Genomic DNA, 14,795 nt, shown 5'->3' with positions numbered 1-14,795 from the left:
AGCTTCTGGCAAAGTCAAGTATGTCAAGTCTCTGACTTGTAATATCACACCATCCCATCTTCTGCCATCTGCCTCTAGCAAATGTCAGCGTATTCCCAGGATGGAAACATGCATCCTTCCTGAATCATTCCTACAAAGACTTCAAAAATACGGCCTACTGCAGTTGAACGTTATTGCCTTGAATTCATAGCCTCCTTCAGTAATTCAGAAGAATCCAGAATTCCCTCATCTAAAAGACTAGTGTCTAAAGTGAATGAGGCAAACACAGACTCCTGTACTGACAGTCCAGTTAGGGCCAAACCATCTTGGAGAAGTGGGAACTACAGGAACTCACCATCTACAAGAAAGTACTGAGGCTTTCAAGGACACGTCAGAAAACACAACGTTAAAATCACCTCCCCATTTGGGGCTTTTCATGAAGAGGTCTTTGAGCTTGCAATTTCTGTTTTCTGTCGCTGGTGGATTTATGAGACTCTCAGAGTGCAATGCCCTTACTGCAGTGTTACAACATTCTGTGTGATTAATTGATTGCAAATCATTGCACAGGGTGCCAAGATCACTGGTAGGAAGCAGGTCATTAAATAAAATTAAAACTCTGCCAATGTTTTGCTTGTAAACGTTACTTCCAAAGCCTTACAGCACCATTTCTTACAAAATGGCCTCAATTCACCAGAGAAGCAGAGTGTCCTCTATTTTTGGCCGATGATCCAAATATTCTGTATTTAATCCAAACATCCAGCATGTTATGTTTTAGGAAGAAAAAGCTGGAGCGTAATGAAATTTGCACAAAGAGAGCTATGGAAAAGAGTCATCACGAAAATAATTAAATTTTGCACAGCCTTACTGTGAAATTGTTCGGTGAAAGGCCCAGAGTCCTGCCCTGCATAACTGGAAACTTCGTAAGATTACATTTTTCCTTAGGTAAATCTTCAAACCAAGCATTAACATTTCAAATTAAATTGAATTAATCTCTCATCCAGAAAGAGAATGGATACTCTGGCCCCTTATCCAAGGAAACTCAACAGTGATTTATCATGGCAAATTAACATCTCCAGAGATCAAAACTCGGGCCCAGGCTTTTTTTTTTTTTTTTTTTTTTTGTATTACTATTATCTGGCTCAAATCTGTGCAAAACAACAGGACAAGATGTCCCCCCTCAGCCAGCTATGTCTGGGAATTGACCATTTGAGAAAATATGGTGCCTTTCAGTTTGGACTAAAGCAAAGGGATATATTTCTTAAGATGCCACCACACTTAATTTTAAGATTGTAATGATAAATATGTGATCTTTCAGGCAATATTTTAAGTCAGACAAGTAGAAAGTCAAGCCAGAGAAACTGGATCCCATTCTAGGAGTAAATTTAACTAAGCAAATACTATTTGTTTTGTCTGGGGAAATACACTGGACTGTTAAATAGGATTTAGCAAAACAAAAAGCGTTTAAGAAAGTATTTCGCTGATGTTGAGCTAACTGCCCACGTTTCGTTTACTGGTGTTGGAGCTACTTTATGGTTAAAAAAGAAATACCCCAATGAACAGATAGGCTAAGTTACTGACAAAACAGTTAAATGCTAAACTGTTTCTGTGCCACCTTCCTAAACGACAGCAAGGATTCATTTCTACTTGTTTGGAATAAATTAAAGCATTTTACGAAGAATACATTTTCACTTTTTCAGTTTTCATTTGCTACCCAAGGCTGGATGGGACTATACATAATGTTCTAAACGGAAAAAAAAAAAAAAAAACCTCACATAAAAAGATGCTCTAGAGTTGTACAATCTGTTAAATAGGACTGTACATCAGTAAACAAATTCATTTCAACATTAATAAGGAAGAAAAGTTGATAACTGTGAAAGTTTGTTGCCTAGAATCCAAGTCATGTATTAAAGGCAAGAAGCAAGCATACAGTTGTCCTGACATCTAATATACACCCGTCTTACACGTTTTGAAGCTCAGGGCATCCAGTTAGCTGGCCAGATACTCATCTAACTCTGTCTTTTCTCAACCTCTTCCAATGTCTCAGTAGAGTCCAGCTGCGTGGCTCAAGCTCACAGTCTCCATCACTTCTGCTACAGAGTACGGGCCTTAACTCCTTCATTCAGGTCGTAAATATTTATCCAATGTTCATTATATGCCAAACCGTGTGCTTGGTGCTTCTGATAGAGCATTTAACAAAGGAGACACAGGGGCGCCTGGGTGGTGCAGTCGGTTAGGCGTCCGACTTCAGCCAGGTCACGATCTCGCGGTCCATGAGTTCGAGCCCCGCGTCAGGCTCTGGGCTGATGGCTCGGAGCCTGGAGCCTGTTTCCGATTCTGTGTCTCCCTCTCTCTCTACCCCTCCCCCATTCATGCTCTGTCTCTCTCTGTCCCAAAAATAAATAAACGTTGAAAAAAAAAAATAAAAAAAAAAAAAAACAAAGGAGACACATGTAGTTCCCCAACCCCATGAAGCTCATTCTATACTGGAGCAGACAGACATTAAAATTATTACACATGTAATTAATTCAAATTATGATGAGTGCTAATAAGAGGTACTTCCTGGTAATTCTGAACCTTGATTTTTATCAGTTTATCCAGGACTAATAAGAACAAGTTGATTCAGAGTAACCAAACTCAAAAGGAGATTAAGATCATAAGCCGAAGCCCTATTTTTAAATTTTAAAGTGAGGAATGATTCAAACCAAAATACTGTTGGCCGTTCTCAACACTTCTTTCTAGTAGAAAAACCTACTCAGGGAACTCAAGTACAAGATTTCCGGGGCACATACTGACATGATGCAACCAATTAGGGTTGGATATTCTGTAGCTATGACAGCTCTGTATCCCAAATGGAGATTTTTCAGTCTTGTTGCCAGAGTTATTTCTTTCAGTTGGTTCTGGAAACACAGCTGACTGATGTAAATTCTTCCTCTACAGAAAAGAACAAACGGAAGCTAAATGCTGTGCTGTTGAGACTACCTCGCAGGATAGTTCTGGTGACATGTAACAAACACCTCCTCTCAGACCGATAGAGAAACACGGTTACCCTTAATAAGTGATTCCATTCTGAGTTTTAAAAAAGTTCCCCAATTTAGGTCTTTTTTGTTCACAATCTAAATCTTACTGGGGGGCGCCTGGGTGGCTCAGTTGGTTCAGCATCTGACTTTTTTTTTTTTTAATGCTTATTCATTTTTGAAATGGGAGAGAAGGGAAGAGAGAGGGAGACAGGATCTGAAGCAGGCTCTGCACTGACAGCAGGGAGCCCAATGCAGGGCTCAAACTCACAAACCATGAGATCATGATCTGAGCCGAAGTCAGACGCTTAGCTGACTGAGCCACTCAGGCACCCCAAGTATCGGACTCTTGATTTTGGATTAGGTTATGATCCCAGTATTATGGGATTAAGCCCTGTGTTGGGCTTCATGCTGAGCATAGAGTGTGCTTGAGATTCTCCCTCTCTCTCTCTCCCCTCTCCCTTCTGCCCCTCTTCCTCAGTCGCACTTGCTCTCTAAAAAACAAAAAACAAAACAAAAACAATTATGGGGCACCTGGGCAGGTCAGTGAGTTAAGCGGCCGACTTCAGCTCAGGTCATGATCTCACGGTTCGTGAGTTTGAGCCCCATGTCGGGCTCTGCACTGACAGCTCTGAGTCTGGAGCCTGCTTCGGATTCTGTGCCTCCCTCCTTCTCTGCCCATCCCCTGCTCATGCAGTCTCTAAAAACTGAACAGACATTAAAAAAAATTTTAATTAAAAAAAAATAAAGAAAAACAAATAAATCTTACTGGCTTTAGCGACATTTAGGAAACAGCACACCAGCCCTGAATCACAATCAGAATTATTTCCAGAAGGTAGGAAGGAAGCAGATACTCTTCAGATCCCAAGACATGCCACGCCTTTTTTTCCCCTTTAGTTCTGTTAACACGTCCTTCCAATTTGTACAGATGGGAAACGAAGGCTTAGAAATCATGTAGCCATAGGAATGAGAGTTAGTGTTTCAGCTGAGGTTCTTGAACATCATGCCCAGCACACCAGGGAAAGGGTACAGGCTGGCTGCTTTGCAATCACCTAAGGAGAATTTAGATACACCAATGTGTAGCCTCACCCATGTCCTACCAAATGAGAATCTTCGAACAGAGGAATTCATACTTTTATTGCATTTTTTCAGAAACCATGAGGCACAGTCAGCTATAGTAACCATGGTTCCAGCAACCAATCCCACCTATGACACCTTACTTCTCTAAATGCAGCCTCATAGTTAGAGGATAGCCCTCCATGACAGAATCACAGGAATGTGGATCTGAGGTCAGGACGGTTGGGGGCTGCGGGGAGTCTCTCCAAGTTTTAAGCCACCAGCCTTCAACTCCAACCGTTCAACTCTATTTTTCTAAATTCATCTTTTCACAGAGACTCAACAAAAAGTAACAGACAAAAGTCGCCTTATTTGAAAAACAGCAACATTAACTGTCACAAGACAGCTGTAAAGAACAAATAAGACCATGAATTCAAATGTTTTTAAGCGCCATGAAGTGCCAGATTACGTTATTAATTCAACCACAAGGGAATTGAGATGAAATTCCAAAAGAAGGAGTATAACCTTTTCAACTGAAGTGGATTTAAAAAAAAAAAAAAAACTCACTTTTATAAATAAACTTTTCCTGGAACACAGCTAATCTCATTCTTTACACATTGTCTGTGGCTGCTTCTGAGCTACCATGGCAGAGCTGACCATATGCGACAAAGACCTGGTATCCCGGAAAGACAGAAACATTCCCTGCGTTGTCCTTTAAGAAAAAGTTTGCCACCTACTGAGCCAGATGGTCATGTTCTTCTTAGGCAGACATAAATTAACAGTCCTCAGCTGAACACTTCACATTTGAAGCAAGCCCTACCAAATGGAACCTCCATTGCAAGACAGACAGACGGGTGACAACCGGAGTCCCAAATTCTGATCTGTGGAAGGGAAACTTTTGCTAGTTTTGGATCACTGTCTCAGGACTCAGTGAGACTGACAGGACCACCGCTTATCCTTCAGGTATGTTAAATACATGAACGGTTTCAAACTTCCCTTCCAAACCCAACCCTTAATCAGTGTGAGAATAAAGCCACACTGTACCGGAAAGGTAAAATGTGTAGACCATAGACCACATTTATGTTGATATGTGCATTTATGTCTCTATTTACATGGAAGTATTTTTTTTTTTCGTGTTTTAAGCTAAGGATGACCCAAGGCTAGGCCTAACCTCTGGAATCATTCATACTGAGTGGACTCAACTTCAGCAGCTTGTTGAAACCAAATTGGAGCCCAGGGTGGGAATGAACAGGCAGCCACATGGCTGGCTGGCTGCCTCTGAATCCACCCACCTGCTGTTTTACTCTCCTGCTGTGTACTGGGCTCTACGTGCTAAGGCGGGATGGCCTTGGCCCAGTTGGCTCACACAGCCAACCTTCCCCCAGAGAACTATGCAATCAGGAAGTTGGCAGTCAGCACCGGGGGCTCACCAGGCTCTACAAGCAAATGGCATGTTTCCCTTTCCTGGTACAAAATCTGCAAAAGGAGAAAGTCAATCATCTACACTTGTCAGTGAGAAACATTAAAATTAAGCCTCTGAGTCCAGTTCTTTATAGTCTTGCCATGGCGTGGATTACCGAGAGCAAGTAATACTGTGATTTCCTTAAAAATGTTCCCAAAGTGATAGTCAAAATTCCACAGGAAAAAGAGTTGCCCAGTGACTCCCCACTGTTGACTTCTATAAACTCCCATAGATCTATCTAGACAATAAGTTGATGTCATAATGAATGTTCTCAACCCTTCCATTTTTGGTTCATTTAAGCAACTCAAAATAAAAGCATTTACTATCCCTCTCATTCGGAGAGAGAGCTCAAAATTCCCAAAGCTCCTTAATTAGGACCTATGTTTGGAAATACGGTCCAACGAATCTACAGACTCAATATTTTCTGACCCACTTTCTATGTGTTGACATCCAGGATTGATAATACATCAATAAGCAGATATAAATTACTTAGCACAATTTTCAAAGTTCAATTCACTCCCCTAACCAAGTAAATAAGGCTCACAATGTAGTTAAATTATAGTTCAACTCTGGTACATTAAAAAAAATTAAAAGCCTTCACGATACCTACAACTATTGCCATGAGAAAAACAATTATTTTATCCTGCGTTAAGGGCTAAACTGTATTTCCCACCTCCAAACTCACATACTCAACTCCTAACCCCCATTAATTACCCCATAATATATTTGGAGATAGAGCTTTCAAAGAGGTAAACGAGGTCATCAGCATGACCTAAGTGATTGGTCATCACCTAAACCAATATTACTGGTGTCCTTAAAAGAGGAGGAGATTAGGACACAGACATGCATGGGAACAAACCAAAGCAAAGACACAGGAGGAGGACAGCACTCTAGAAGGCCAGGAGAGAGGCCCTCAGCAAAACTAACCCTGTCAACATCTCCATCTCAGACTTGCAGCCACTAGAATCACGACCACGAGGAAATCAGTTTCTCTTGTTTAAGCCTCCCTGTCTGGTACTTTATTACACCAGCCCTAGCAAACTAATACACCCCTCCTTTCAAATACACTTTGGTCCTTGAAGCTTATACTCTCCATTGCCAATTTCACTTTTTTTGAGAAACTGCCTGAAGGTTGCTGGCCAGCCTTCTTTCCACACAGATTACACAAATAGGGTGCGCATTTCTGAACTAGGGGGTATTTTAAAAACATGAGAAATTATCATACACTCACTTCTTAAAAACTGTTACCTAAATACTAACTACAGTTTAGCTTTTTATTTGGAAATTTTTCTATTTTCTTTCCTTATGTAAAAAACACACCAATGAAAGTTTAACACAGCTGTACTAAAAACAACAACACTGCCAAGATGAAATATTCTGAATACAATGCTTTGAATTTTGATAATACTTTGATGGGCACCAAATCCTAATGTGTAATAAAGGGAAACACTCTTTTGGAATCCAAATTTAATAAAATTATTCTTCTTCCAATAGCAACATGACTAATGCATAAAATTTGGCTCTTGATTTAAATCTTATCATGTGCATGGCAAAACCATAATGCTTTAACTATATTGAAAAGAAACTTTCCAGGCAACCTCAAAATAGTGAGGTACAGATAAAAATATAACTGAAAAGGGAGACTAAGAAGATTTCATACTAATTTCCATACCATAGAGTGTTTTGCCTGATATTTAATGAAAAAAAAAATCAAATGTAAAGTAATAGAGACACCAAAAAGTTCTAGAATTCTAAAGGTAAGAGGCAAAAAAAAAAAAAAAAAAAAAAAAAAAATCACAGAAATAAATTATCTGTTTTGCCTTTAAGAAGAATAGTAAAGTTGAGTATTTCATGGGTCCAATTACACAGCACTTGTCCTACAGGGGCTATATTGTTTAAAGAAATTCAAATTTTCTGTAGTCTTATAGTCTTCTAGTAGTTTGTGTCCCTGAGTACAGATTAAGTTCTTAAAACAAACATCTCTTCCACCATAAATAAAATCAAACTCCAATTTGGATTCAATATTCAAACACCCAAGAATTCTGTTCACGAAACAACTTCCAAAATTGGAGAGTAGAGTTCTTTAAAGTGCTGACTTAAAAAATATTTACAAATAACATGGAGTTATTATTATTTTTTAATGTTTGTTTATTTTGAGAGACAGAAGGAGAATACGAGCAAGGGAAGGGCAGAGAGAGAAAGGATCCCAAGCAGGCTCCACACACAACACAGAGCACAACGCGGGGCTCGATCTCATGACCTTGAGATCACGACCTGAACAATATCAAGAGTTGGATGCTTAACCGACTGAGCCACCCAGGCGCCCCAACATGGAGTTTTTATTATGTAACATTAGAGAAACAAATGCTCTTTAAGAAAATGTGTTTTATCTGAGGGTTGATGGGGGGTGGGAGGGAGGGGAGGGTGGGTGATGGGTATTGAGGAGGGCACTTTTTGGGATGAGCACTGGGTGTTGTATGGAAACCAATTTGACAATAAACTTCATATATTGGGAAAAAAATAGAATAAAATAAAACTAGAAAAAAAAAAGAAAATGCGTTTTATGGGAAAACAGTGAAGCTGAAGGGTATTTATGGTATTTGAAGATGCTCAGAATCCATGCAAGCACTGGCCACCACGATCCCAAATATCTAGAAACATTTTCCAAATGGTCATGCTAAAAAGGAAGGAAGGAGAAGAAAACCACCACCACAAGTGGCTGTAATTGTGAACATCCTGCCAGGCATTACGGCAACATTTATTCCACTTCTACTCCAACTTCTATAAAAAGCACAATTCAAAACAGCTTTCTAGAAATTAACAATGTGCAGTGTAATGGCGAAGAGCATGGGCTCCAGAGCCAGTCTTCTTGGGCTCCATCTGGGGCTCTACCATTCACTAGCTGTGGGACCAAGTCACTATACCTCAGGTCCTCCTCCCAAATGGAGATAAGAACAGAGGCATCTCAGTGGACTGTTGCATCAAATGATTTCTCCATGGAGAACCGTAGTCCAGTCCTTGAAATGCGGTGTCATATAACTGGTGGTGGGGGCAAGTGGTGGAAGGGTAGTTCAAAATCCAATTACAACCAGAGCACGATAGAGTGGCTGGTGAAACTGAACTGAACAAACCAATGAAAATTCCCATCTACGTGACGTCTAAACACATGCAAGAATTTAATTGACACACAACTTTTCCCGTCCGAAATTCACATTTCCGCTGATCTGAGCTGATCATATGGACACGGTATCGGAGCACAAAAGAGCAAACCATTCTTCAAGTAGGTGTCTTAATACGGCTGACCTTAAAGCCTAAGGGTAAAATCCTCAGCACGGCATTAATGAAACATGGCTAAATGCACATTTAACAAACACACCAGCCAAGAGCATTAGAGGCAAATGTTCATCAGGATATCGTGAGCCACAGGTCCTCAGTGGTGGTCACTGAATGACCACTAACCCAGAGATTCAGCGACAAAATGTGCCAGGGAACGCTGACGCTGCCTTGCCCTTAATTCGGGCACCGGACTGGGATTCTCTCCATCCGTACATCCTGGGCCCGCCTCTGCCAGTCCAGAGCCTCCCCCTTGTGCCACCCCAGGGTGCGGGAGTCAGGCGAGAGCACCACCGGCAGCTTATTTTGTGCTACTTTCAATTTTAAAAGCTGTGAAAGCTTGAGGGTGGTTGGAACAATTTTATCTGGCCCTGACAACCCTCTTAAGAACGTATATCCAATTTTCATTCCACTTCTCTATCACCTCCTAATCTCTTCCCCGTCTCTCCTCCAGAAAGTGCTTATCACGTTTACCTAAACAAATATAAACAGGGTTGGTTTTTTTTTTTTTGACTAGTTGCAAAACTCTAGTGCTTAACAGCACACATTGCATTCTGATCTAATCCCTACTTACACACACACCAGGATGTTCCTGAGAGATTCAGGCCAAGGTTGATTTTCCTCTCTTTTGCCAATGTCCTCGGTGTCCTTGGCCTACGCCGGACACACGATAACTGAAGCATAAGTACATTTTCTCAGCATTTCCCTCGGCTATCTCTAATTTCTTACATGTGGAGAGGCTGGTTTTGGATATAATCACTGTTTATTTCCTTAGTACATTTTCTATCTCCTGCAAGTGTGCTGCCAAATGTTTAAAAGCTTCATCCTTTGAAGCACAAGTCAAAAGAAAAAGATGGGAGCTATACAAAAAGAGAGAGATGCTGCTTTTAAACAAAAGCTGAATGTGGTTTAACTCACACTGAGTTTTTGAATTATACCAAAGCCGGTATGCGAAACCACACTGCCAACAACATTAAAAACACTGTCAAAAGCAACTTAATGAATCAACACAGCAAAGCAACGGTCACCTAGAAAAAGCATTCTTCAATGGGGTCTCCACAATACTAAAGTTGCAAGATAATAAAGGGGTCACGTTCTCTAAATTCTACCTATTTAAAAAAATCTCAACGAACCATTCCAGTTTATTTGTTTTTATTCAGAGGATGTTTGAAATGAAGCTTCAAAGAAGGATTTCATTCTCTCCTACACACTGACAAGAAATCAGAATGTTACAGCAGTCACGAAATAAGGCAAATTATCATCCACTATTAAAAATTCACAACTTTTGGATCCGTCACCTATCAGCTCTCAGGCAGTGTCGGAATTGTCACTCTCTAGTTCAGAGAGGCTGAGTACCTTCGAAACTTTCCTTCGCTGAGAAATTATCCCACTACCAAACTAAGAATATATATAAAGTATAGAAACAAATCTGTGTCAAGTTCTGAAGATCTCTACACTATTGCTTGTTTTATGTTTCTGAAAGATTTTGCTGTCAGTGATTTATTTCACATCCATGTGGCCAGCCATTTGTTTATTCTATTGCGTGCCATCTGTTTTTCGGTAGAGAGGTTTCAAGTTCTTCTCATTCCCTACTTCATATCCCCTAGAAAACAATTTATAATAGACATAGATTTAAATCACTTGGATTCATGTGGAGTTGGTAACTGGAGCTGCCTTTCATTTATATTTGGCAAATGCTTTAATGGGATTAGCAAATTGTGTTATTATGAGGTACTTATGGAGACACAACACTTTTTTTTTTTTTTTAAACAATGACAAATGATGTTAACAGTTTCATTTTGAGGTGTTTAATAGCAGGAGAGATTTCACTAACGTTACAGGAAATTGCCCTGATAGGCCATAAAGTCCTAACACAAACCCTGTCTATAGCTTTTATTTCTGAGAGCCGACTATGACTATCGGGACATGGTAGGGTCTACGGTGAGGAATAACTTTACCTTAAAAGTGAAGCAACTTGGTATCTATCATTTAACCCACAGATCTGAAAACACTGTCTGGTTCTTACACCTTGGTGACATCCTCAAAGCCCTCTAACCATGTTCCAACTTGGCTAGAAGATGGCCCAGACTTCACCAAAAAGAAGTTTATGCCACAAACTCCAGCTCATCAGAACCAGTTTATTCCCTTTCTAGGGCTCCCTTTGATTCACTCTGAAGAAGAGCCAACCATTCAGACAAACAGCTTCTTGCTCAAACTATACAGATGATGTTTAAAGCATTAATTACCATTTTTACAAGAATCCTTGCTGCTTTGGTGGAGAGGGGGTATCTGATGACAGGACCCAGCAGCTGTCCACAGTTCATGGTTGACATCCAAGGGCTGAGAAACGTCCAGGTGGAGGTCTACTTGGTTTTCACTAGTCCTTACCAAATCCGAATTAGATATATTCTGGGGATAAGTGGCATCCTGATGGACACCCGATGGAGTCGATTTGTTGTAAGTGTTAAGTGACATTTGTACTAAAGCTTCATTAATGAAGAATGAATTTTCATGACACAAACTCTCGGATCGATGAAGTTCCATTACCTGTGTAAGAAAATGTAAAAAAGTACAATAATTTCTCCAGCAATTTGTGCAAGTTTCGTAAAGTATTTATTTCTAATAGTTCTAGCCATCAAGATTTTAATAAGAGCGTTAGACCTCCTCCCACCCCCTTTAAATGAGCTCGGACCAAAACTTCAACTCGCCGTGTCCAGCCTATCTTTAAAAACAAAACAAAAGCAAAAAACAAACAAAAGAACCTAGCGGGCATGCTACCACTTTCAGAGAGCACAACATTTTTCAATTTGGCTAAATAAATTGTTGAAAATATATGCACATACACGAGGTATTTGCCATAAATGCAATTTAGCCAACTCGAAAGGACAATCGTATGCATCACAGATCTTTCTTATAATCTTATCACGTTGTACAACTTTATGCACTATCGGTAAAAAGTATTTATGTGCACAGAGTGCAGCAAATTCCCGGAACAAGGGCACTGTCAAACATGAGTAGAAGGTGTACGAATGGAAGACCATCTTTAAAAAGATTTAATATCCGGCCCAGCCACTAATTAGCATACTCATGTTAACTATTAGTCAAACAAACAGGTTTCAAATTTAATACGTCAATGTACAAAACAATAAAATTAGAGTAACAGAATAGTATCATACCTGCTGAATTCAGCACCCAAAGATGCACATGAACAGCTAATTCATCTGCTAAAAGGTATATCTATATAAAACTCTGAAGGCGCGATCAAGAAAAGAGGTCTTTCAAGTACAGGAAAGGCAGCACGCTCACGGTGAGCATGCCTTAGGACAAACCTTGCCTTCCTGGAAGACTTGTTTTTGTGTTTCTTCCCTTGCATAAGGGCATCACAGGGTACAACGAGCCCTTGATCCAAATAGGACCTAGGTTTTTCAAATTTCTGTAGCGTGAGCCAAGATTTCTATGCCTGTCTCCCTAAAACTTCTTCATTTCTTTTTTTTTTTAAATACTTTTTTAAAGTTTATTCGTTTTTGAGAAACAGAGTGTGAGCGAGGGAGGGGCAGTGAGCGAGGGAGAAGAGTCTGAAGCAGGCTCCAGGCTCTGAGCTGTCGGCGCAGAGCCCGACGTGGGGCTCGAACCCACGAACCGTGAGATCGTGACCCGAGCTGAAGTCCCACGCTTAACTGACCGGGACACCCAGGCACCAGGTTCCTCATTTCTGCTACCTGTAGATTAATTCTTGTGAGCTCTTAACGCCACAGCAAAACGGCGGATACCGGATCCGGTCAATGTCGCAGGAATGACCACGACTGAACCTGTCTTTGAGAAGCTGCCTTACACACCAATTCCACAAGCACGGAAGGCCCGTACCTCTGTGCTTCCTGGAGAAAATGCTGCGGGAAGGCTACTCTGCCGACTGTGTTTCCAGCCACACAGCAGGCTCTGCTGGACCCGCATCCTCTCCCTCTCCCTCTCCACCAGGCGCTGGCCCTCCCTCAGCCGCTCCAGGTTCTGCTGGTACTCCTGGAGCTGCTGGTCCAGCTCCCCGCGGTTCCTCAGCAGCAGCTCCTCCTGGGACTGGCACTCCCTCTCGCGCTCCCGCAGCCGGCTCGCCTTGGCCTCCTGCTCCCGCTGCTGCTGGTCGCACCTGCGGTGCCAGCGCCGCTGATCCTGCTGGAACTCGTACTGGAGCTTGTGGACGTTGGCCAGCTCTTCCCGCTGCTTCTCCAGGTGGCGGGACTTCTCCTGGTCCTGAAAGAGCGGGCCCCCTCGAAAAGACGGGCCTGGGGAGAGGCTCTCCTGTTGCCGGAGAACCAGCTTGTGGACCTGGATGTGGCTATCCTGAATGGTCAAGGCCGCCTGTCAGAGCAGGGGAGAGGAAAACGGTCACGGCTTCCGCGGGCTTGGGCTTTGGGTGGGAACTAGCTCTAGACACAAAAAGCACGACCAAATTATTTCCCCTTAATGTTCTGTCCTTTTTCTAAGTTATCTTCAAAGACTGACCTTAACCTTCCAAATACGCTTATCCACATTGCCTAGCAGTACCATTTGGGAATTAATACACAAAAGAAAAAAAAAAAAGCAATACCCATCCCTTCTTTTGGAAATGTGGCTTGTTGCTGGCTATTTGGTAATATCTAAGCAAGTCTTTTGAATAAGAATTCAGTACATAAATTCACAAGACTGCATTCCTGCTCTGTGTCTCATTCTCTGAGGTCTCTCCACTCAATAATTCATGAGAATTTAAGATTCTATATAAACCTGGTAGTATCCGTTGAGTCCCAAACCAGAAATTACTTAAGCTACATTACATACATGAAAACACAAAAATAAAAGTCAACCACTTGGAGACTTTTGGTAAATAATCTTTTTATAACATAATGCCCGAGAACAGCCGTGAATTTCATATTTAGGAGATACGTAAGTGGTAAAGCTATCTCGTTACTGTTATTTCTTTGTATTATAGCAGGAAGGTCATACGTAAAGTCCTAAGCCGAAATTCATTTGTTTAATAGATTGCTAACAGGAGGCTGGAATGATTAAGGGAACATAGATACTCTAAAGCCCAGAGGACATTACCAACCAGATTAAAAAAACATTTGGAGTTACGGTATCTGCCTATGAAAAGTTTGGCAGCATTCACAGGAAATAATTGCCAAGATTTGGAAGGATTCCACAAAACCAAAAAAAAAAAAAAAAAAAAAAGAAAGAAACAAAGAAACAAAGAAAAAAACAACTCAGTGAATGCCCTTGGAAGCTTTTAATTTTAAAAGTTCCCATTTAAAGCACAAAGAAGCACAAAAGGGACAAATTGAAAATGGCCACATACTGGGTATGTATGTGTGTTTTGACTCATTATGAGAAATTATTAGTCTCCTAGGAATAAATTCACATTTTTCTTTCCTAAGAATTTTGAAAACTGCCCATGTAACAGATGCTGGTAAGATGGGGATTTGACTAGTAGTTCTTTGTTAGAGCAACAATTCCCTGCACTTTTGAAGGTTAAAGAACTCAAGTAAATTTTAAATTGGCACTTGTCTTGAAATAAGATTCAAAAATGTACTTGCTGGGGCCTTCTGAAATAAAATTCATGTTTTTAACTTTGAAAGCTTACTTAAACAATTCCAAAATTGGCATGAATATTTAAGATCTTTAAGAAGTTATTAAAAAGAGGATTATCATTGAAAATAGTAATTACTTTAGCTTTAAATATGAAATAATTAGCACATAAATAAGAAACCATTCAGGATTCTGCTGACTTAGTTCAACTGTAGACTGTACATTTATTAATTCTAATAAATTTCAAGGGCATCAGTATAGCAAAACAAATGAACATCCAGGATTTTCTGTGCCCAAACTACCATAGGAAAGTACAGTGCTCATGAAAAGTTTATACCAGGCTAGTTAAGGGCTACCATGAAGCATTCTTCACATCTACTTAGCATTTGAGATGAGAC

The 14,795-nt window shown here is 40.6% G+C and overlaps 1 protein-coding gene across 9 annotated transcripts in view; it reads right to left on the bottom strand.

Annotated features, from left to right (window-relative positions):
- Window positions 1-14,795, bottom strand: part of ARHGEF28 (Rho guanine nucleotide exchange factor 28) — a 310,574-nt gene that overhangs the window by 17,623 nt on the left and 278,156 nt on the right. For 7 of the 9 annotated variants that reach the window (XM_045062033.1, XM_045062024.1, XM_011283815.4 and 4 more), the window contains 2 exons: window positions 12,709-13,197; window positions 11,091-11,391 (listed from right to left, as the gene is read on the bottom strand). In XM_045062033.1, the coding sequence (XP_044917968.1) occupies window positions 11,091-11,391; window positions 12,709-13,197 (790 nt within the window). Of the gene's footprint in view, window positions 1-11,090; window positions 11,392-12,708; window positions 13,266-14,795 lie in introns of those variants that run through there. The other 2 variants (XM_045062042.1, XM_045062051.1) reach the window with 2 other exon arrangements.

This window comes from Felis catus, chromosome A1 (genome assembly GCF_018350175.1).
Source record: "Felis catus isolate Fca126 chromosome A1, F.catus_Fca126_mat1.0, whole genome shotgun sequence".
Classification (NCBI taxonomy): domain Eukaryota; kingdom Metazoa; phylum Chordata; class Mammalia; order Carnivora; family Felidae; genus Felis; species Felis catus.
This window is presented reverse-complemented; position numbering and strand designations above follow the sequence as displayed.